The 23,756-nt window shown below is 42.1% G+C and overlaps 1 protein-coding gene across 4 annotated transcripts in view; it reads left to right on the forward strand.

Moving 5' to 3' along the window:
• The window catches only part of SLC5A1 (solute carrier family 5 (sodium/glucose cotransporter), member 1), a 102,066-nt gene that overhangs the window by 4,666 nt on the left and 73,644 nt on the right, over positions 1-23,756 (forward strand). For all 4 annotated transcript variants that reach the window (XM_006894816.1, XM_006894819.1, XM_006894817.1 and 1 more), the window contains exon 2: positions 4,685-4,756. In XM_006894816.1, coding sequence (XP_006894878.1) covers positions 4,685-4,756 — 72 coding nt within the window. The remainder of the gene's footprint in view (positions 1-4,684; positions 4,757-23,756) is intronic.

The following is a 23,756-nucleotide window of genomic DNA, read 5'->3' on the forward strand; positions in this document are numbered from 1 at the left end:
GCCATATGCATTGACATTCCGCCATATGCATTGACATTCCGCCATATGCGTTGACATTCCGTCATATGTGTTGACATATCATCATATGCGTTGACATATCATCATATGCGTTGATATTCTGCCATATGCATTGACCTGACAATGGGCTGGTGGTGCTGAATTTCTTCTCCCATCATATGTTTTTGGGAAGAATGGGCCTCAAATAGTTGATTCCAGCCTTCTTCACACAATACCCAAGACCCTTCTTTTTATCATCTTGGCAATTATCGGTAGCCTTCTGCTTGAGTGAGTCCAGCAGAATCTCTCCCCCATGACATCACTTCCTTCTTTAGACAGCTCTCACTGACAGGAAAGTCCTTACTCAGCACCTCAGACCGGTGCCCAGGAGCATCTCCCATTGTGCTGGTCAAAGGCTTTCAACCAGCTCATTCGTGCTTGGGGTCCTGCTGAGAATTTGCATTTCTAATATCTAGAAGCAGGAGTGGCATCCCCTTCCTAAGCAACATGCCTCTGGAAACTCTATGAACTTTGATAAATATTGATATTTACAGAAATGCTTCAGGCTTTTTGATCTTAGGGTCACTATGAGTCGTGCTCAACTTGATGGCAATCAACAACAATAACAACAATTTGAGTTATAATCGACTAGACAGCACTCAACAACCACAACGACCACTCTAGCTATTGTAGTTGTTGTTAGGTGCTGTTGAGTAATTTGCAATTCATAGCAACCCTGTGTACAACAGCCCTAAACCCTGCTCTGTCCTGTGCCAGTCTTATTGTCTCTGACACACTTACCCCATTACCCCAGTCACTGAGTCAATCCATCTCATTGAGGGTCTTCCTCTCTTGCTCTGATACACTAAATCAGAATTAATGTTTGGAGAAGATTCCCAGGTGATTCTTATAGATCTCCAGATGGAGTCTTAAGACCCAGATATGAGTCATGGTCTGTACACTGACTGGAAGACCCACACTTGGATCTTCTCTCAACGCCCTAATAGCCCCAGTTTTTAAAGTTGTTCTTTATCTAAATAGACACCCCAGGTTCCTTCCTTTCACTCAGTAATTTTGATTATTTGAAAGAAACAAAAGAGGATTTACTTTTCTCAAACTTTTATCTATATGCAGCATCTTCTAGCCCTCCATTTTTATGTTCTCTTTATATCTGAAAACAGGTGGGAGAGGTCCCTAACTAGGCTCCAAACTGGATTTTTCTGTCCCGTCAGCCTTGCCTAGAAGGTGTCACTCTTCAGGATGACCTTTCAGAGTGACCTTTTCCTGGCCAATTGCCAGAGGATGGATCTTTAGAACTCTTTTTGGTTTGTTCCCTCCTACCAGTCTTCTATCCACTTAAAGTCTGTTGGTCTTCCTTCTATTCTCATCGTGAGGGACTCAAGAGTATGTATATCCTATGGTGGGAGGGCTCTGCTGGGAGTTCAGGAAAGTCTGATCCATGCTCTCCCAGGCATTCCGCAACACACAGTGAGTAGTCAACAAATCTGTGTAGACTGTTTGGATGCATGAAGGGCGTTGCTCCTTAGGGACCAGCAATGAGCTTATCTGCACCACCTATGTTTGCCGAGTTTCTCAGTATCTGACGTGTAACTGTCAGAGGCTAATTAATCTCTTTGGACTGGAAATACTGTTAGCTTCAGTGGTCACCTACGAGAATATAGGCACCTCTGAGAGAGGTAGGTTGTCCTCCTAACCCAAAGGCTGAGCTTCCCTGGTAGTTTAAATCCACCAATAGCCCTGCAGGAGAAAGCTGGGCAATCTCCTCCTGTGTGATTGATGGCCTCAGAAACCCACTGGAGGGTCAGCTCTGGTTCCACTTTGATGGCAGTGAGAGGGAACATCTTTAGGGAGATGGTGGAGCTTCAGCTGAGGGAAGACTGTTAGCATAGAGAGAGGAAGGAAGGAGGGACCAGGGTCAGTGGCATTGTCCCCATTTTGTGCTGGAAGCCTGGGCCTAGGCCTCAAAACTCAACTGGGAATAGACCGAAGGGGCAACATTTCAAAGGAACTGGCCATCATTTATTAAAAATTCTTGTCATTTCCCCCTTTGTAAACCTCAGTGACTCCCCACTGCTCACGGAATGGAATCTAAGCTTCTTAGCTTGGCATTCAAGACTTTATGGTCTGTTCCCACGTGTTACTACTCTCCCCATTCAAGTCTCTTCCAGAAGCACCCAAGGCTGGCCCACTTTCTCTCTCTCTCCACTATCACACACTATGTACAGTTGTATTAGATCATTGCTTAAACTTTATACCTTGACAGAAAAACTCCCTGCTTTTCTCAAGATTTTATGGAATACTACCCTAATCTAAAATAATTCCTGATACCGAAGTCTGAAGAACCTCCCTTCATCCTCTTTATTTATTTTAGCTATTATAATATTTCAAGAAGTCCCAATTCCAAGAATTTCCTACTTCAGTGCCTGGGAAGGAAAGATTTGAATTGAATTTGGGCATTAAGAGCATCTTTGATCCAACAAAGTTAACTTCAGATAGTGACATGTCAGGTGCTTAGAAACTCAATAATTGAGTCTGAATATCTAGTCTCTTATGTAGTGTTTATTACTCTTACATCTTAACTGTATTTTTCTTTTTTCTCTTTTTAAAAAAAATTAGTTTTAATGGAAGTTTACAGAGACTTTGGATTTCCATTCATTCATTGTTACACTTTTCTCCCTGTCCCTCTTCCCCCACAATTCTCTCTTCTCTTTGAAAAGTAAAAGCAAAATAAAAAGTCTTTTATTGTTATACAATCCATCCCCCAAACTCCACTCCACTATGCAGCCTTCACTCTGGACTCCTGTCATGACAGTAATACCTAATCATATATCCCTTTTAAATAGTTCTCTCCCTCATCTGTTTCAATACAATATACATTATTTATCCCCTCTTTCTCAGTCTCTCCTCAACCCCAATGTCAGTCCTGTTTTACAACAGTGGCACTATACAATATTTGTCCTTTTGTGGCTGAGATATTTCACTCAACATAATGCCCTCCATGGTCACCCATTTTGAATAATAGTTCATGAGTTCCTTGTTTTTCAATGCAGCATAGTATTCCATTGTGTGAATATACCAGAGCTTCTTTGTCCATTCCTTTGTTGATGGGTGCTTGGGTTGTTTCCAACTCTTTGCTATTGTGAACAAAGCTGCAACAAACATGGGTGTGCATATATCTGCTTGGGTGGCAGTTATAGTTTCTTTAGGGTATATTCCCAGTAGTGGAATTGCTGGGTCAAATAGTATCTCTATTTGCAACTTTTTGAGAAAGCGCCATACTGTCTTCCATAGTGGTTGCACCATTCTACACTCCCATGTGTATGTGTAGTGAATAAGGGTTCCAGTTTCTCCACAACCTCGCCAGCATTTGATGTTTGCTGTTTGTATTTTTCTTTTCATAACACCACTTTTATTATGTGTATGTATATGTGTGTATACATAGGTGGTTGTTTGTTGTTATGTGTCTTTGACTCACGTGCAACCCATAGTAAATGAGATTATGTGGGGTTACTGTGATACTGAAATCTTTGCCACTGGTGTGTTAAACTCCAAAAGGATTTCCCGTCGTGGATGAGTTGTGGTGGAGCTCCCTGATTGATAGGTGGGCCATCTGCTTCCTAAATAAAAGGCTTTAAAAAACCCTATGAACACTAAGCAAAGAAGATAGTTATAGTAGCATAGTGGTAGAGCCCAGATTGGAAGTTAGTTGAAATGAGGAAAATCAATAACAAACATTGTTTAACAATTGGTACGTGAAAAGTTAGTAGTTTGAATGTTGGAAAATGGAAAATCGAAATTGTTAAAAATGAAATAGAATGCAAGAATATTGACATACTAGCATTAGTGAGATGCGATGGACCTGCTATGGCCACTTTGAATCAGATACTCATATGATAAACTAACAAAAACAATAAATATAAACTGGTGGCTTAGTGGTAAAAATGTGCACTGTTGATGATGCAGAGATACACAGTTCGAATTCACCAGTTGCTATGCTAGAGAATGATGGGCAGTCTCCTGTCATGCAATTTACTGCCTTTGAAAACTTGCTGGACGATCAGCTGTGAGTAGGTTCCAATTCGACAGTATTCCACAACAACACATATATGTGTGCGTATATCTCTCTCACACACCTTGAGCACTTTGTCAGGAGAGACCGGTCCTTGGAGAAGGACATCATGCTTGGAAGAGTGGAGGGTCAGTGCAGGAGAGGAAGACCCCCGGATGAGATAGATTGATAGAGTAACTAGGGTAGGTGTGCTGGAGTCAGTGAGACAGGCTCAGGGCAGGGGAGGCTTCAGAGCTGCTGACAGACATGTACTTCATCACTTATAACAATATTCTTTCTGAATAAGATCAATAGCAGGCCCTCGGACCTGTGGCCTTTGGGCTAAACCAGATTTTAAATATCAAGGCAGACCCACCAGATCCTGTTTGCCCGCACAGAGGCTTCCCACCCAAGCTGTTTGTAAATGAGATCAGATACAGCCAATCAGCTTACACTTGATTGCTAACACAATTTACATCTAGGCATATACATGTATGATATGTTTTTGAGAAAGTCTAGTGTGTAGAAGTGTGAATGGATGGGCAGGTATGTCCTTTTATGTGACAAGTACCCTCAGTCCTACTTTTCTATTAATTTTATTTACCTATTTCCCCTCAGGCTATGTTTTCCACTAATCGTGGGACTGTTGGAGGCTTCTTCCTGGCAGGTCGAAGTATGGTGTGGTGGCCGGTAAGTTTTCCTCAAAATACTTTTTCCTTAACCATGATGCATTCTTTAGGGATCCGTTTTCTTCTTGGCCTTCAATGGTGGTGGTTTTCCTCCCTCCCTGCTGGGGTGCCTGCTAATGGGTCTCCTGTTTACCAGGTTTCCTGGATACCCCTAATCTCCTATGGTAGGAGAATTGCCTTTAAATCAATAATGCTTAGGATCGTTCCAAGAATAACAACAACAAGAAGACTATACAAGGTAGTCGGTGTGGGGAAGCAAAAGAGACCCTAGCTTCCACTTCTGTATCTGTAAAATGGGAATGGTGATACTCACCTTCTAGAGAATTTTTGTTTGGAATCCCCAGGTGGTGAAATGATTAAGATCTCTCTTGATGACTAACTGGACAGCTGGTGGTTCAAGCCTGCCCAGGTTACCTTGGAAGGCGGGCTTGTTATCTGTTCCTCAAAAGGTCTCAGCCTTGAACATCCTATGGAGCAGTTCTACTCTAGATGCATGGGAGGATTGTCATAAGTACAATTGACTTGACAGCTAATAATAACAACAACAACATCAATAAGAAGTGGAGAGAACAAATATGGCAGGGGAGGGGAAAGAAAGTGAACCCTTTTGCTTACATTCTAAACTCATAGAAGAGGGAATTTATTTGTTCTGGAGAAACTATAGTCAGAGTGCTCCTTGGATGCAAAGATGGCAAAGCTCCGACTCACATACTTTGGACATGTTGTTGGGTGAGGCTGTTCCTTGGAGAGGGTCATCATGCTTGGAAAGGTGGAGGGGTCAGCAAAAGAGAGGAAGGCCCCCGATGAGATGGATTGATACAGTGACTGCAGCAGAGGCTTGCTTGAGTATGTCAGGGGTGATGACATCTTGGTGACTCAGATGATGGCACAGCATAGGACAGGGTTCAGATCTGTTGTTCATAGGGTCGCTATGAGTTGTACTTGACCTCATGATACCTAACAACAGTATTAGCAAAGACAGTACAACATACAGAGTGTTGGTGGACTAATGGAAAAGGAATTGTGACGGCAACCCCGAAGCAGGCTGTTCAAATCCACCAACTGCTCAGAGGGAGAAAGATAGAACTTCTCCTGTGTAACTTATGTTGTTATTTGCCTCTGAGTTACTTGTGACTCATAGCGACCCTATCTACAACAGCTCTGAACCCTGCTCTATCCTGAGCCAACATTATTGTCTCTGACACAGTTATCCCATTACCCTAGTCACTGAATCAATCTATCTCTTCGAGGGTCTTCCTCTCTTGTGCTGTCCCTCCACTCTCCCAAGCATGACATCCTTCTCTAAGGACTAGTTCGTCCTTGCAACATGCCCAAATTATGTGAGATGAAGCTTCAGAATCCTTGCTTCCAAGAAGCAGCCTAGTCTCAGCCTCTCCTGTAGGAGCCCGTTTGTTCTCCTTGCAGTCCATGGTAAATTCAATATTCTTCTGCAGGACCACAGCTCAAAGGCATCAATTCTCCTTATATCATCCCTAGATGTTGTCCAGCTTTCTGATGCGAACCAAGTAATTGCAAAGACTGTAGCCTGGATCAGGCTCGCTTTAGTTTCCAGACTGACATTGTTGCTCTTCAGTACTCTGGGGAGTTCCACGATAGCCTCTGAAAACCTGCTGGAAGGTCAGCTTTGAATTGATTCTGCCTTGACAGCAATAAGTTGAGAGTATAACGTAGTCTGTAGCACTGGATTCACTAGCGGTTCTGTGGGAGAAAGAAGGGCAGTCTTCTCAGGTTAAAATCCAATGGTAGTTCACTGTGAGTCTGAAGAGAATTGAGGGAGTGAGCGTGGTGGAGTTCTTTGAATGCCTGGCTCGATACACAGGAGAACAATCAGTTGTTATGTAGTTGACTCAATGGCAGTCACCGGAGAACTGTCTTCTGCAGGGTTTTCAATGGTTGGGTTTTTCCTTCCTGGATGATTCCTGGGATGTATTCAAGACTCCAGTCTTTTGGCATATTATTGTTGATTGCCATCAATTCAAGCATGACTCAGTGACACTACGAACAAAAGGCCTGAAGCCTTTCTATAACTATTGTCATTTATCAAAGTTCATAGTTTCCAGAGGCAAGTTGTTTAGGAAGTGGATGCCAATTGAACCACAAGAGAAGCCTTCAATAAATACACATTCAGTAAATGAAGGGAAATGCTTCTACTATTTCTAATCAGCTTTCCACAGGATGGATTTTTCTCACATGTTGATGGCATTTGTATTGTGCATATTTAAGAGACGTATTCTTAATTTTCTTGATACTGGTGTATGGGCAGATACTTTCTCAGTTGAAGGACCCACATACACTTGGGCAGAAGAGAAACTGAGAGGCCTCTTCCGTCATATCAGCCTCAGACTCCAGTTGGTTTATCAGTTTAGTTTATCATGGCAAGTATATATATGAATCAGATGCGCCTGATCCAGTCCATGGTCTTTACAATTACTTGCTTTGCATCAAAGATCTGCACAATGACTAAGGATTATAGAGGAATCGATGCCTTCGAGCTGTGATGCTGGAGTAGAGCATGGAACATACCATGTACTGCAATGAGAACAAACAGGTCTGTCCTGGAGAAGGTGAAACCAAGTTGTACCTTGGAGGCAAGGATTCTGAAGCTCCATCTCACATACTTTGAGCATGTGGTCAGGAGAGACCAGTCCTTGGAGAAGTACATCACCCTTGGAAAGGTGAAGGGACAGTGCAGGTGAGGAAGACCCTGGAGGAGATGGATTGAGTCAGTCACTGGGGTAATGGTGGTTGGTGTGTCAGAAACAATGAGATTGGCTCAGGATAGGGCAGAGTTCAGAGCTATTGTGCTTCCGTAGGGTCAGTATGAGTTGCAGTTGACTTGACGATAGATAACAAAACACACACACACACACACACACACACACACATATATAAGCAGGAGTGGCATCCACTTCCTAAACACCATGTGGCCTGTATTATGAACTCTGATAAATGTCGATAGTTGTAGAGGGGCTTCAGACCTTTTGTTCATAAGGTCGCTATGACTCGTGCTTGAAGGCAATCAACAACAACATGTATATGTGTGTTCTCTCTCTCTCTCTCTCTCTCTCGTCAGAACAGACCCATAGCTGACTCTCTAGCAGGTTTACAGAGACAGTTAATCTTTGGGAAGAGATTGTCCATCTTTCTCCTGTGGAGCACATGCCTTCGGACTTGCAGTGCAGTTTCTTGTCACTAAGTCACCAGAGTGCTACATACACACCCTTCCCCGCATCAGTGTCAGCTTATATATAACATCTACATACACACACACCCCATCTGCCAATTCAGTATGTTTTAATGTACACTCCAATGGCATTGATTACGTTCATCATCATAGTGCAACATAATCATTATCCATCCAAGTTTCTCTATTACCATAAAAAGCCCAGTGGCCGTTTTGACCCAGAGTTCTCACAGAGGTAACTGCTTGCCCAACGTGGCAATTGTGCAATTCCTTAGGCTTAAGATACAGGCAAGACTGGCTGGTGGAAAAGGAGGTAATGAAGGGTATGTCCAGAGAAGGGAGTGACTGCTGTGAGTAGGTGGGTAGAAGAGAATCAAGAAAGTGGCCTGTCACTGGTGTGGTATGTATAGCTCAGAGGGAAGCCACCAGGAAGTTGTGTCACATCGGCAGTTGGCCTCGAAGCAGCCATTGTGGGATGGATTTTTAATAACTGGCATCTTCACAATTGCTTAGATTATCAATGAAGTGATTTACTCGTGATCTTTAAGGTGACTTATCTGATGCTAATAATTTCCAGAGAGGCTCATTTACAGTGGCCTCTCACGACCCCTCCTGTGTGTAAAGGCATATACATTCAGATACCTTCTTTCTTGTTCAGTTCCAGAACATTTTGCCTTCTTAAATTTCTGTGTTTTCTTAAAAGTTGATGTGGAAGAGGCAGCTCTGATGCCAGTGTTCAAAACAAGGCTACGTAGTCTTGTACCATCCAATATAGTAGCCTCTAAAATCATTAGTTATAAAATTATTAAAGAAATGAAATAAATAGCACGTGGAGAGTGTCCACCTTATAGGACAGCACAGATCCAGAACACCGCCCTCATCACAGAGAGGTAATTCACAGTGCTATCCTACATGGCCAAGCCTGGTAGGAAAAATTCAAATGGACTTTAAATTTACTCCTTTGGAAAGCTCAACAACATCACTTTAATTATTTTGGTTTTGTGTACCGTTGAGTTGGAACCAACCCATAGCTGACCCTCCGGTGGATTTTCAGAGACCGTTAATCACATTGGAGGAGAATGCTGCTCCTACTCCCACAGAGCGGCTGGTGGCCTCGAACTGTGTACCTTTGGAATTGCAGGGCAGCTTCTTGCCACCAGGCCAACAGAGCTCCCTTGCCATCTATTCCATTTAATCTATAGAGAACCTATCATGTGCTATCCCTCTTGCTTTAGTCTGTGTCCAGGTTCCCTCAACACGGAAGGAAATAGACCATTTTCAGGACAGACCATTCCATTTTTCAAACACATTTTCAGGACAGACCATTCCATTTTCAAGCAACTATTTTCCTCCTCTGTTGTTTATAATCAAGACGTGAAATTCCTAGGATTGGTTTATTTGGGGATAAATTTACACTACAACATAAAGAAAACCAAGCTACTCACAGCTTGGCTGGTAAACAACATCATGATAAATGGAAAAAATATTGGCTTTGTCAAGGGTTTAATTTTATTTGGATCTATGGTGAATGCCAATGGAAGTAGCAGTCAGGAATAAAATTACTTATTACATTGGACAATTCTCCTACCAAAGTATCATAAAGAACAATGATGTCAATTAGAAGACTAAGGTGTACCTGACCTAAGTCATGACATTTTCTTTCTATTGCTTCATATACATATTGAAGTGGACCATGAATGAGGAAGACCAAAGAAGAATCAATCTTTTGAATTATAGTATTGGTGAAGAACATTGAATACACTATGAATGGAACAGAAGTCTGTCTTGTAAGAAGTATAGCCAGGGTGCTTAGAAGTGAACGTGGTGAGACTTGATCTCACGTACTGTAGACATGTTATTGGTAGGAGGACACAATAAAGTAGAAAGTCAGAAAAAAAAAAAAGAGGAAGAGCTTTAGCCAGATGGATCGACACTGGCTCGACCATGAACCACCAAGCAATGTTCATGGGTTTGGCCTCGATCAGACTATGTTTTATTCTGATTGCAACGAGTTGGAACCGACCTCATATCATCTAGAACAAGAACAAAGCCTGCATTTCCAATGTCTGTGTCTTGGAGAAGCAGTAATGGGAGAAACCAGAGGTAAGAACATTTTAGGTTAGGCTGGGCAAAAACAATACAACCTAACCAGAGACACTCTCTTTCCTCCTAATGGTTCCCAGACCTGCGTTTGGGTTGAGGGGTGGCTGATGAGAGAGATTAGCCCCACCCAAAGCTTTTAGGGTGCAGTGATTCATATGGGGTTTCCCGTAGATGTTATCTTCCTTATACATGTCTTGGCATTGGATAATTCTGACCAACAAAGACACACAGCTTTATTTTTTTGTGCAGGAGTCACTACTTCCTCTACAAGGCTGAAATTGGACTCTCGACCTCCAGTAGTAGCTTACATAGAATACGCCTTGAGATTTACATTTGCGGTTTTTAAACCTGTCCATGTATTAGAATCATCTGTTATGCTTTCTACAGATATGGGTTCTTTACTTCAGACCTGTTGGACCTGTTGTTGTTGTGTCCCATCAAGTCAGAACCGACACACAGCTGACCCTCCAGTGGGTTTTGTCCATCTTTCCCCCATGGATCAGCTGGAGACTACTAAATAATAACAAAAATAAACCCTAGAGATGGGCTCTGGGAGTTTTAATTTTTAAAACTTTCCCAAATACTGATTTGGGCAAATGAACAGTGAAAAAATGAAATAACATGTCTTTGTTGTTTTCAAATTGTAATATACTTTATTGGAAATAAAGTTTTTCAGGTACTGCTTAAAAAAAACACAAAAAAAACCCCTTTCCCAGACTTTAAAAAATTTTTTTCTTATTTTGTTTTTTTTTAAAGGATATTTTGGATTTTCTTTTTCCTTTCCTTGTTGTGTACCATCGAATCAGATCCAACTGACACAGGAGGAGATTGCTCCTCTTTCTTAAGCAGAGCATCTGGTGGATTTGAACTACGTGCCTTTGGGATTGTAGTACAGCTTCTTGCCACTTGGCCATCAGAGCTTCCTTTCCCAGATATTTTTTTTACATTTTTATTTATTTTTTTGTTAACTTAGTTTGTTTATTTTTCATTTCAATGAACATCTACAGAGATTTTGGAATTCCATTCATTCATTGTTGCACCCTTCTCCCCAAACACTCCCCCCCACTCCATTTGCTCCTCTCCTTGGAAAGCAAAAGAAAAACTCCCTCATTGGTACACAATCTCTCCGCACCTCCCCAGACCTCACCCCCACCCCCAAATATAATCCACTCTGCAACCCTCATTGCGGACTCCTATGATAAAAATAATGCCCTAAAATATAGTACTTTTAGACTATTCTCTCCCCCATAAACTTCAATGCCGTTTTTGATGATCAAATAAGTGTGGGGATCACTGGTTTGATTAAACGCTCACCTATCTGATCAAATTTACTGAGACCATTGCCTCTATTAAGGAGATTGGGAGGGAATTCCTGAATGAGCTGGTGGTTATTGTTAGTCAACCACGAGTCATAGCAAACCTATAAATCACAGATCTAAATTGGACCCTACCCTGTGCCATCATAATCATCTCTGTTATACTTGAGGCTGTTGTTACAGCCACGGTGTCAGTTGATCTTGCTGAGGGTCTTTCTTCCCTTCAGCTGACACTCTGCCTTCTCTGCATGATGTATTTTCCCAAAGACTGGCCCCTCCTAACGACCTGCCCAAAGTATGGGAGATGGAGTTTTTGATACTTTGGAACTTGAGTGAGAAGTGATCTTTAAGTACCTTCCAGCTATTTTTGCTGTTATTAGAGGCCTCAAGTTGATTACAACTTGTGGTGGCCCCTATGGACAACAGAATGGAACTTTGCATCCACATAATCTTGCCAATGTTCAAGAGTCACTGTGTTAATCCAACTCATTGAGGGCCTTCCTCTCTTTTATGGAGCAAAAGCTCTGCCCAGCATGTTGTTGTTAGGTGCCATCGAGTTGAGCATGACTTGTGGTGACTCTATGAACAAAGATCTGAATCCTTCCTACACTGTGCCATCCTCATACTTCCTGACACACCAGAGCACATTGCAGCAGTCACCGTGTCAATCCACCGGGTTGAGGGTCCTCCTCTCCTTTGCTGACCCTCCACCCTTCCCAACATCCTGTCATGTCACAAGATGACATCTTTCTTCTTTTCAAGGACTCATAACATCATATGAGCAAATATGTAAGACAAAGTTTCACCATATTTGTCTTTTAAGAGAACTCTGGTTGCACTTTCTCCAAGACAAATTTGTTTGTGTTTTTGGCAGTCTGCAGTATCTTCACTAATCTTCATCAATACCACAAGTCAAAGGCACTAATCAACTCTGTCTTCCTTATTCATTGTTCAGCGTTTATATGACTATGAAGCCACTGGAAATGCCATGACTTGGGTTAGGCACATCTTCATCTTTAAGCTGATATCCTTGCTTGCTAATGTTGCCCTAACAGAAATACTACAAAAGGGAACCTCTAAAGACCAGAAAGTAATTTCCCTCTGATAGTTTTGGTGGCTTAAGTTCCAAATAAGGGGTTCAGTCATGTTTTTCAGTCATCTTTTTATTTTATTTTTTAAAAAAAAAATTTTATTTCTTTTTCTTTGTTGTGTGCCGTTGAATCGGATCTGACTGGCACAGGAGGAGATTGCCCCTCCTTCTCCAGCAGAGCATCTGGTGGACTCAAACAGCACACCTTCAGGATCGCAACACAGTTTCTTGCCATTAGGCCACCAGAGCTCCTTCATGTTGATGTCTTTTAAGGACATCACTTCTTATTTGATGGCTACTGTCAATCTTTGCTTACCTCAGTATCTGCCTCCCCACTTTTGTGTCTCTGTGTCCATCCTATGCTTTCCATGTTCAGAAACCATTAGATTTAGGACTCACCCACTGGTACCACTTTTGCTTACCTCAGCATCTGCCTCCCCACTTTTGTGTCTCTGTGTCCATCCTATGCTTTCCATGTTCAGAAACCATTAGATTTAGGACTCACCCACTGGTACCACCTCATTCACATAACAAAAGAACCCTTTTCTTTCCAAAGAGGATCACATCAATAGTTATTTGGGCCAAGATTTCCAACACATATTTTCGGGAGGATAAAATTCAATCTGCAGCACTCCCTGACCTTCCGTTTGCATCCCTCTAGGAGAAGAGATTGATACCTGCTTTCAGAGGTTAGTGTAAGGATTACATGCGATGTGTGTGACAGCCCTCAGCATTCTGATCATTAAGAAGTGCAGGGCCAGCCACGATGCCCAAGCTATGCCCAGTGAGCATTTGTAATGGTTCAGATCACCATGGTGTTCAATAACTGGATGTTACTACTTAATGAAACCATAGCTGTCCCTTGACAGTTTAGCTCTCAGACTGATCATGCGAGCAAATGGATGTGATTCACAGGAGGATTGATTTCTGCTCCTGCAAATCATCAGCTCCAGTCATACATGCATGGATCCCATTTTAATGTCTCTGAAATGGAACTGTGCCTTATTACCAGTGGTTCGCTAAGGTGGTGTTATTTCTTTTCTTTTTTTATGTCCACGGCATGTCTTACAGTAGTTGAGTGATAGTCTCAGATTCAATAAAGGCTAGTTATATACTAGCTGAACAATGACTAGGGAGGATAGAAGGAGAATTGATGACTTTGAGCTGTGGTGCTGGAGAAGAGTATTGAATATACCATGGACTGCTAGGAGAACAAACAGGTTCAGCCTGGAGAGGGTGAAACTGGGCTGCTCCTTGGAGGAAAGGACTCTGAAGTTTTGTCTGACATGCTTTGGACATGTTGTAAAGAGGGACCAGTCCTTGCAGAGGGATGTTATGCTTGGGAGGGTGGAAGGACAGCACAAGAGAGGAAGACCCTTGATGAGATGGATTGGTTCAGTGACTGGGGTAATGAGGGTAGGTGTGTCGGAGACAGTGAGGTTGGCAAAGGACAGAGCAGGGTTTAGGGCTCTTGTACATAAGGTCGCTATGAGTCTCAGGTGACTCAACGGCACATAACAACAACAACAACAACAATTACTACTACTACTACTACTACTACAATATTCTAAATATTCTAAAGTGAGCTCTGGTGGCTTAGTGGTAAGAATTCATGCTGCCAATGCACAGGTACACAATTCGAATACACCAACTACTCCGTGGGTGAAAGATGGGCAGTCTCCTCCCATGTGACCTTGTTCTTACATGCCATCGAGTCACTTGTGACTCATAGTGACTCCATGTACAACAGCTCTGAACCCTACACTATCCTGAGCCAACCTTATCGTCTCTGACACATCTACCCCCATTATTCCAGTCACTGAGCCAATTGATCTCGTCAAGGGTCTTCCTCTCTTGCACTGTCCCTTCACCCTCCCAAGCATGATGTCCCTCTCCAGTGTGGCCTACTACTTCTGAAAACCCACTGGAGGGTTAGCTATGTGTCAGTTCCAACTTGATGTCACACGACAACAATGACAACACTATTCAAAAGTATTATAAATTTTGTTTGCTCCACTTCTTAGCTCAGAATCAATTCCTCACAGACATTCCTCCATGCCCTGCCATCACTCTCAAGAACTGTTTGACTTTTATTCACTGAGTTGACTTTATATAAGTAGACTCTGTTAAGATTCTGTTTGAAAATAATGTTCTGCTGGCTTATAAAATTTTAAAAAGTCTGTCTGAGAAGAAAGATAAACATGGCAGCTTTCATTAAAAAATCTAATAATGGGTTTTAAACATGAAGCAACGCATACATGGAGGAAGAAATTAAAGGATAACATGTGATGCAAGAAAATATCATTTCCTCCAAACTGAGGAAGTATTTTAAACCATATAAGACTCTGTAATAAAAGATGTGATCAATTAGAACCTGATACTGGAAGCAGGATGGCATCCACTTCCTAAACAGCATTCCTCTGGAATCTCTGTGAACTTTGATAAATGCCGATGGGTGAGGAAAGGCTTCAGGCCTTTTGTTCATGGGGTCGCTATGAATTGTGCTTGGCACGATGGCAATAAACAACAACACTGGTATAGGAAGTCAGAGAATTTTTCAGTTCTCAATGGTCTTGACCCAAGGAGAGTGTCTCAGGGGTTGGCTATGGAACTTTCTTCCAGTCTCTTGGCCCCTCTATCTACTTCCAGAAAGACAAGACTATTGGCACCAGCAGTCAAGAAATCTAAAGATGTGTTGCATTGGATAAATCCATTGTCAAGGACCCCTTGAAGGTGTTAACGGACAATGGTGTCAGTTTTAAAGACTAAGGTGCATCTGGTTCAAGCCACATTCTTTTGCATCTCAAATTTGGAAAATGAGTAAGGATGACAGGAGAGGAATTGATGCTTTTGAGTTGTGATTTAGAGAAGAGTACTTAATACCCCCTGGACTTCCAAGAGAACAAACACATCTTGGGACAAGTGCAGTTAAAGTGCTCCTCGAAGCAAGGATGGTAAAGTTTCATCGAACGTATTTTGGACATGGTGTTGGGTGGGGTCGGTTCTTGGAGAGGAACAACATACTTGGAAAGGTGGAGGGCCAGTGAAAGAGATGAAGACCCTCTACGAGATGGATTGTCACAGTGACTGCTGCGTGGGCTCAAGTGTGTCGGAGATGATGAGGATGGTGCAGGACAGGACAAGATTCAAGCCTATTGTTGTTAATAGGGTTGCTATGAGTTGTACTCAACTTGACAGCACCTAAGAAGAAAAAGACCTGTTAACTGGTGTTGCAGAAGGAATAAACAGCCTGAGAAGCTACTGGAAGAGACTGTTGTTGTTATGTGCCATTGAGTTGCTTGCAATTCATTGTGATCCTGTGTACAAAAGCCCTAAACCCTGCTCTATCCTATGCCAACCTTATTGTCTCTGACACATCTACTACCATTACCTCAGTTACTGAATTGATCCATCTCATCAATGGTCTTCCTCTCCTGCGCCGTCCCTCCACCCTCCCAAGCATGACGTCCCTCTCCAAGGACTGGTCCCTCTTTGTAACATGTCCGAAGTATGTCAGACGAAGCTTCAGAATCCTTGACTCCAAGGAGCAGCTTGGCTTCACCCTCTCCAGGACAAACCTGTTTGTTCTCCAAGCAGTCCATGGTGTTTTCAACACTCTTCTCCAGCACCACCACTCAAAGTTTTCAATTCTTCTTCTATCATACCTAGTCATTGTTCAGCTTTCTGACACATAGTAAGCAACTGTGAAGACTATGGCCTGGATCAGGAACACCTTACTCTCCAGACTGACATTTTTGCTCTTCAGTGCTCTGGAGAGGTCCCTGACAGCTGTCTTTCCCATGCAATTTGTCTCTTGATTTCCTAGCTACTGGTACCAAGAGTTCTGATTGTGGAGCCAAGTAAACGAAAATTGTTAACAATCTCAATCTCTTTACCATTCATAATGATATTGCCAATTGGCCCAGTGGTGAGAATCTTTGTTTTCTTGATGTTGAGCTTCAATCCATATTGAAGGCTGTGGTCCATGACCTTCTGCAGCAAGCGCTTTAGGTCCTCATCAGTTTCAGCAAGCAGGGTTGTGCCATCTGCATAACGCAGACTGTTGATGACTCTCCCACCAATCCTGATGCCACATTCCTCCTCGTACAGCCCAGAGTGCCAGATGATCTCTTTTGCATACAGATTGAAAAGGTATGGAGACAGAATATATCCCTGACGAACACCCTGATGTCTTCTGGAGGAATTTTAATGTGTTTCGTGTGAATACATACATGACATAGTGTATATAGTACATATGTATTTGCAGTCAAGAAATCACATGATATATCACATTGGACAAATCTACCACAAAAGGACTCTTAAAAGCTAAGAGATTACTGTTATAAAAGTAAAGATACCATTTTGAAGATTACGCTGCACCTGTTGCACAGTATTTTCTATCACCTCCTTACACATGAAGCTTTGCCGTTGCTGTTTTTAAGGAGCACTCCAGCTTCACCTTCTCTAAGACCTGTTTGTTCTTTTGGCAGTCTATGGGCTATTCAGTATTCTTCTCCAACATCACAACTCAAAGGCATCAATTCTTCTTCTGTCATCCTTAGTCATTGTCCAGCTCAGACACAGAGCAAGTGATTGAAAACACATTTTCAATTAAAAGACCATTTTCAATAGGTTGAATCAAGCACACCTTAGTCTTCAAAGTGACATCGTTGCTCCTCAGTACTTTGGAGAGTTCCTTTACAGCAGATTTTCCAACTGCAATACATCTTTGATTTCTTGACTTCATTTTGTTCATCTCTTTTAGGAAGAGGGAATGCTGATGGTCTCTAGGCTGATACACCAGCGGTTTGGGGAGAAAGCAGCTGGAGGTTATAGTTTGTAGTTGGAAAACAGACTGGACAGAGGAGAGTCCTGTTTGGGATATTGCTGCAGTCTAGGATGCTTCAGAAGGAGTTCAGAAGGACTGGTGACAGATGAAGTACTAAGAGGTTTTCCCACCCCTACAAAAACCCCAATGAGATTGAGGGAGCAAGAAATAGTTTGGAATAGAAATAAAGGACAATATAGGAAGAGGTACAGACTCAGGGCTGGATAACAAGAGGAGTCAGCTTACCCAGGGCTGACATCAGCCTCCCAGGAGCCTGAGTCACGCTCAATACGAGCTAAGCAAACAGATTAACATGAAGCCATGAAGCTGCATCTTACGTAACTGGAGGCTGGTTGGTGGCCCACTGTTCCCATTGCCTGTAACTCTGTGGCTTGGTGCCATGATCTGTCCATGTGCAATATTGCAAAGATTATGTGGGGACGTGAAAGCAGGAAGCTTTCAGAGGGAAATTCTCTCCCTTTTGGCTAGCGACAGTAGAAATTACTCAGAGGGGTGGGGCCTTAAGTGCACCATCCTGTGGAGCACGCTTGCTCTCCAGGAGAGTCTGGGCAACCTGGAACCATTCGCTGATTCTGTGTGGAACTATTTGTTGTTATGAGCTGTTGAGTTGCTTGTGGCTCTTAGCGAACCTATTTACAATAGCCCTGAAATCTTCTCTATCCTGTGTCAACCTCATTGTCTTTGACACACCGACCCTCATACCCCAGTTACTGAATCAATCCACTTCATATAGGATCTTCCTCTCCTGCACTGTCCCTCCAACCTTCTAAGCATGATGTCCTTCTCCAAGGACTGGTCCCTCATTACAACATGCCCAAAGTATGTCAGACGAAGCTTCAGAATCCTTGCCTCCAAGGAGCAGCCTGGTTTCACCCTCTCTAGGATGAACCTATTTGTTCTATCAGTCCATGGTATATTTAATACTCTTCTATTGTACCATAGCTCAAAGACTTCAATTCTCTTTCTATCATCCCTAGTCATTGTCCAACTTTCAGAACTATAGCAAGTAATTGCAAAGACCATGGCCTGGATCAGGGGCACCTTAGACTCCAGACTAACATTGTTCTTCAGTACCCTGGAGAGGTCCCTGATAGCATCCTTTCCCTGTGCAATTTGTCTTTTAATTTCCTGGCTGCTGGTACCCACAGTGTTGATTGTGGAGCCAAGCCAACTGAAGCTGTTAACAATCTCAACCTCTTCACTATGTATCATGATGCTGTTAATCAGCCAAACAGTTGAAACATGATTTTATTTGCCATCGTTGTTGAGAGAGTATACGCAGCGATCCCGCAATCTCTCCCCACACAATTCAGTGACATGGATCACATTCTTCAAGGGGTCCCACCATTCTCCCCCTCCTTTTCAACGCTACCCCTGTTAACATAAAATCACGGCCCCTTAAATCCCTTAGCTGATTTTTTTGACTTGTTCTTGTCAATTTGATCCACAAAAGAGAGAAAGTAACTACTTAGAAAGGGCACCAGGCTCAAGATGGGTATTCTTGGCCTGTAAAGTTACTCTGTTGTAGTTGAAAAACAGCACTGAACAAAAGGACACAAGATCACTTATTAAGAAAATAGGAGACAATTGAGCAAGAGATATATAAATGTTCAAATGGTAAGGCGATGGGGGAAGGAGGGCGAGAATAGTGCAAGGGCGGCAGAAATCACTAGAATAACAGAGGTTAGTGGGTGGAAGGGGATGCTGAAGGAATAGGAAAAGATGTAAAAAGGACTTGAAGACACAGGGTGATAATAGGCAGAGCTCAGTAGTAATTAATTAATTATATAAAACACAATGTATGAGAACAAAACACAAGACATATGAATGAAATACAATGTATATGAATGAGTGTATGCAAACCAATTTAAAAAAGTGTTGAAGGTTTCAGGGGACACTTAAAAATTTAATGTTTAAAGATTATCTCAGGATAATAGTTTTGGAGGTTCATTCAGTCTCCATGGCTCCAGAAAAATCTGGATTCTATGAGAATTGGAAGATCTATTCTGCATTTTTTTTCTTCTGATCATATGACACCATAAGGTCTGTGTACGCATGTGTTCGCAAGTACACAATTAGCTACATGTTCCATTTCCTCTTCCTTCAGGTGAATAGAGACCAAAAACTGTAGCTTGGATGGCCATGTGTAAGCTTCTAGGACCACATGTAGTCGGTAACAAAGTAGGATGCAAAGCAGAAGTTCTACACACGTTGTTGTTGTTGTCGATTGCTGTTGAGTCAAGCATGACTCATAGCGACGCTATGAACAAAACACTTGAAATCTTTCCATAACTATCCTCATTAGGCCAATTAACTGGGATGTTCCCTGAAACCTCAACTCTGTACCTTCAAACCAAGAGCCCACATCCCATGAGCCATATATGTGTTTGTACAAAAGTAGCCTCAGCTGTTGCTCTTTTGTTGTAATATTTGCTAAATTATTTTTTTTCTATAATTATATTTTATTAATTTTCATAAACATTTACAGAGATTTTGGGCTTCTACTCATTCATTGTTGCACTATTCTCTCTACCCTCCTCCCAGTTTGTTCTTGTCCAAATGCCACAGTGCTTGCCAAAGCCAGTTCTGATTAATCTTCTTTGTCAGTGTATCCTTTGCCATTCCCCATCACTCCTCCCTGAGAGAGACTTCACCCTGAGTCATAAGGAAAAGGGGATGGTGTATTCTCTTAGCTACTTCCTGCTGAAAAGGGACGCTGTGGGTTTCAGGGTGAAGATCTTCTCTCACTACTCTAAAGGGTCCCTTTGGCAGTAGGAAACACATAGACTATTATGGAGATTGATTTTGGAATTTAGATGCACTCTTATTGATTGTGCTTGGCTGTACATGTTCATATCCTTGAAGATGTATCATGGGGGTGTTGCAACCTAGAAGACACAAATTTGACTAACAAGTTATAAGTACATGAGTCCAAAAATTATGGAAAAGTAAAAGAAAAGATTCTTTCATTGTTTTACAAACCCTCCCCCAGGTCCCCTCCACCATGTAGCCCTCACTCTAGTCTCCTGTGATGACAGAAATACCCAGTTATATCTCTCTTTTAAACGGTTCTCTCCCTCCTCTGTTTCAGTGTAGTATACATTATTGAACCCATCTTACTCAGTCTCTCCCCAACCCCAAGGACAGTCCCATTCTACAACAGTGGCATCATGTAATATTTGTCCTTTTGTGACTGGGATATTTCACTCAGCATAATGTTCTCCAGAGTCAACCATTTTGAATAATATTGCATGAGTTCCTTGTTTTTTAATGCAGCATAGTATTCCATTGTGCGAATATACCACAGCTTCTCTAGCCATTCGTTTGTTGATGGTTTGCTAAATTAAAGGAGGGAGAAAGGACTTGTCGACAGACCTTCATGCTTGGCTGTAATCAGAGCCTTAGCAAAATGTGCTGTGGCCAGGCTCCCTCACTATCTCTGGACGTTGGGTACTTCTCAGCCCGGGGGATGTGTTTGTAGAACCTGGTGGTGCCCGTTGATATGAATCTTAGTTATGCCTCAGTGAGTGAGTTCCTGCCTTGCTCTTGAATAATCTGTCTCCTCCTCTTCTTCTTTTCACTCTTCCGTCTTCCTCTTTCTCCTGCTTCTGTTCCTTTACCTTTTCATTTTATTCACCCCTCGCATGTTCTCTCTCTGCTTCTTGTCTACTTCCATCTTCTCCTTTTGAACATTTTTCTTTATCTCTTCTTCCTCTTCTCTACTCCCCTTCTCCTCTTTTTGGTTTTACTTTTTGAGGGCAGGGCTAATTTCCATCCTCCATGGGAGAAGGATGAACAGTCTCTTCCCGTGCGATTTACTGCCTCTGAAAACCCACTAGAGGGTCATTTATGGGTCGATTACAACTCTATGGCAAATAACAAGACAATTGCTTTCTGTTCTTCACAGTGTCCTTTGATGAACTGCTTGGAATAATGCCCAGCCACTCATATAACCTGCTGTATTCTTTGTGCTTCTAGGCATCCATTGATTGATGTGTAGCTGGGATCCTGTAATCTAGTTAGAACCTAAACTCCTGGCTTATCTGTACCTCCAGCTGACTTCCCAGAATTTTCTAATAATTTAACACTTTTGTAGACACGGAAGAAGAAAAGTGAAATAGAATCAAATGTAATTGATTGAAGTTGGAGGAGAACTGAAATTGTCCACTCAGCTGGACCCTTTAGATTATCTACATTAGAAATATATCTGAACTTTTTCTGTTTGTCATTGTTATTTCTAGGTACCATTGAGTCAAGTGTGACTCATAGCGATCCTGTGAACAACAGACTTGAACCCTGTCCTATATCCTGCACCATCCTCATCGTTTCTGACACACTTAAATCCATTGCTGCCATCACTGTGTCAATCCACCTTGTTGAAGGTCTTCCCCTGTTTCACTGACTCTCTCCATCTTTCCAAGCATGAGAACGCTTTCCAAGGAATAGACTCTCCTAGCAACATGCCTCAAATATGATTATCATTAGCATAGCAATATTGAGCCTCACATACTTTGGGCATGATGCTGAGAAGGGTGGAGGGTTGACAATGGAGAGGAAGACTCTCCACCAGGTGGATTGTCACGGTGACTGCTGCAGTGAGCTCTTGTGTGTCAGGAAGTATGAGGATGGTGCAGGATGGAACAGGGTTCAGATCTTTTGTTCACAGGGTCGCTGTGAGTCATACTCAACTTGACAGCACCTAACAACAACAACAACAACAACCAGCTGTGCGCATGCTTTTGGAAGCTTAATGTTAAGTTGAGGTTAAGAGCATGGACTTTGAAGTCAGGCTGTCTCTCGGTTTGAAACCTTCTCCACCAGTTCCTTGCTTTGGGTGACTTTGAGTAAGTTACTTAAACCTTCTATGTCCCAGTGCCCTCACTGCAAAGTAAAGATCACAGAATTCATGTCAGAGTCATTTTAAGAATGAAAATCTTAGGACAGTGGATCTCCCACAGTGCAGTCAAGTCAGTTCCAATGTACCGTGACTGTCTATTGAGCTTCTGAGGCTGTATTGAAATAGGAGGAGACAGTCCACCCTTTCTCTGGAAGCATCACTGGATTCAAACTGAAATACAGCCTTTGGGTTAGCAGTGCAACTTGCTACAGACTACATCATCAGATACAGTATAAAGACTCAAAAGTTCAAACTCATTGTCATCCAGTTGGAATTGACCCAGAGCTGACCATCCAGTGGATTTACAGAAGGTGTAAATCACATGGGCAGAGATAGCCCATCTTTCTCCCATTGAGCAATTGGTGGCTTTGAACCCTTACCCACTGAAGGCCACCAGAGTTCCTAAAGACAGTGTATATAGTTAGTACTATTTCAGAGGTTGTGTATTATAATTTCATTATTGTTATTGTATTGCTTCTCCAGAGACCCTTTTAAAAAATTTTATATTATAATCAATGATTTATTCATTGCAAATACATTCCCGTCCATTATATTTACAATGTTTTGCATCCTTCATTACTATCTATATCTTAAACAGTTTCACTATCCCAAAGAGAAACTCCATACACGTAGCCCTTGGTGAGCACCAGCATTTTTTCTGTCTTTATGCCTTTGCCTATTATAGTATTTACTTTTTAAAAATATACTAATTTATTTACAAAGTTTGTATGCATTGTTTTTCACACCAGATCTTCCCATTGGCTTCACCCACCCCTCCCTCCACCCACCAAATTGTGTACATTGTTGGTGGGATTGTAAAATGGTACAACCATTCTGAAAGGTAGTTTGGCATTTTCTCAAAAAGCTGAACAATGACCATATGACCCAGATATTCCACTGCTTGGAATATACCCTGAGAAAATAAGAACTGAGGCACAAACTGGGACTTGTACAGCAGTGTTCATAGCAATGTTATTCACCAACTTAAGAACATGGAAAAAGCCAAAACATCCAACCACAATGGAACGGATTGAGAAATTATGGTACATTCACACAATGGAATACTACGCAGCACGCAGCAGCAATGAGTTTGCAAATCACTTGCTAACTCGGGAGGGACTGAAGAGCATTATGCTGAGTGAACTAACTCAGTTCCTTAAGAACAAACACAGTGTAAGACCATTACTGTAGAACATGTGTGAGGATCCAAGGGGAGAAGGGTGGGAGCAGGAGGGTGAAGATTGTCGGGGGGGGGGGGTCAATCATAGGATGGGTGGAGGGAGGAGAGGGTAAAGGAAATGGGAAAGATCAGTATGGAAAACAATGTATATGAATTTTATAAGTAAAACAGTATAAAAATAAAAAAATTCACTTAAAAAAATTCTGGGTTAGGTGCTAATACATATATTGGAGAGAAACGTGTAAAATTGCAAACAGCAGTGTTAATGATACATCTTCAAGGATATGTACATGTACAGCCAAGCACAATCAATAAGAGTGCATCTAAATTCCAAAATCAATCTCCATAATAGTCTATGTGT

Source organism: Elephantulus edwardii, unplaced genomic scaffold (genome assembly GCF_000299155.1).
Source record: "Elephantulus edwardii isolate Elephantulus edwardi_28Jun2011 unplaced genomic scaffold, EleEdw1.0 scaffold00151, whole genome shotgun sequence".
Taxonomy (NCBI): domain Eukaryota; kingdom Metazoa; phylum Chordata; class Mammalia; order Macroscelidea; family Macroscelididae; genus Elephantulus; species Elephantulus edwardii.